The sequence below is a fragment of the Sinocyclocheilus anshuiensis genome, unplaced genomic scaffold (assembly GCF_001515605.1).
Source record: "Sinocyclocheilus anshuiensis isolate Anshui unplaced genomic scaffold, SAMN03320099.WGS_v1.1 scaffold733, whole genome shotgun sequence".
Classification (NCBI taxonomy): Eukaryota; Metazoa; Chordata; class Actinopteri; order Cypriniformes; family Cyprinidae; genus Sinocyclocheilus; species Sinocyclocheilus anshuiensis.
In genome coordinates this window covers 1,111,557-1,111,940 of record NW_015539923.1, presented here as the reverse complement: position 1 = coordinate 1,111,940, position 384 = coordinate 1,111,557, and the positions used below count along the sequence as shown (strand labels likewise).

At 34.4% G+C, this 384-nt stretch overlaps 1 protein-coding gene across 1 annotated transcript in view; it reads left to right on the top strand.

Moving 5' to 3' along the window:
* LOC107686601 (otogelin-like protein) overlaps nt 1-384 on the top strand; it is a 34,523-nt gene that overhangs the window by 33,380 nt on the left and 759 nt on the right. Inside the window, exon 54 of the mRNA XM_016483662.1 lies at nt 26-105. Within this exon, the coding sequence (XP_016339148.1) occupies nt 26-105 (80 nt within the window). The remainder of the gene's footprint in view (nt 1-25; nt 106-384) is intronic.

Here is a 384-nt window from a genome sequence, read left to right as displayed (position 1 = left end):
AGTGTGTGTGTGTGTGTGTGTGTAGGCAAAGAAGATGGTAAAACCTGTAAGAGAGTCGCCATCAGGACCACCATCAGAAAAGATGACTGTAGAAGTAACACACCTGTAAGTGTGAAAGAACGCTATGAACACTATGATTCTCTATTCTCTATTCTGTATTATCTATGAAATACAGTGTAAAAAAAATTCCGTCAAATTTACGGTAAAAAAACGGCAGCTATGGTTGCCGGAATTTTACCGTAAAAAATACGGTAGCAACGTTTTTGGTTTTACGGTTTTAACTTAAATTTACAGTTAAATACCGTAATTTCATTAACTGATATAATGTTAATATACCAACCTATTGAAGTGTTAATATCTGTTTTGAACCATTGTAATGCACTG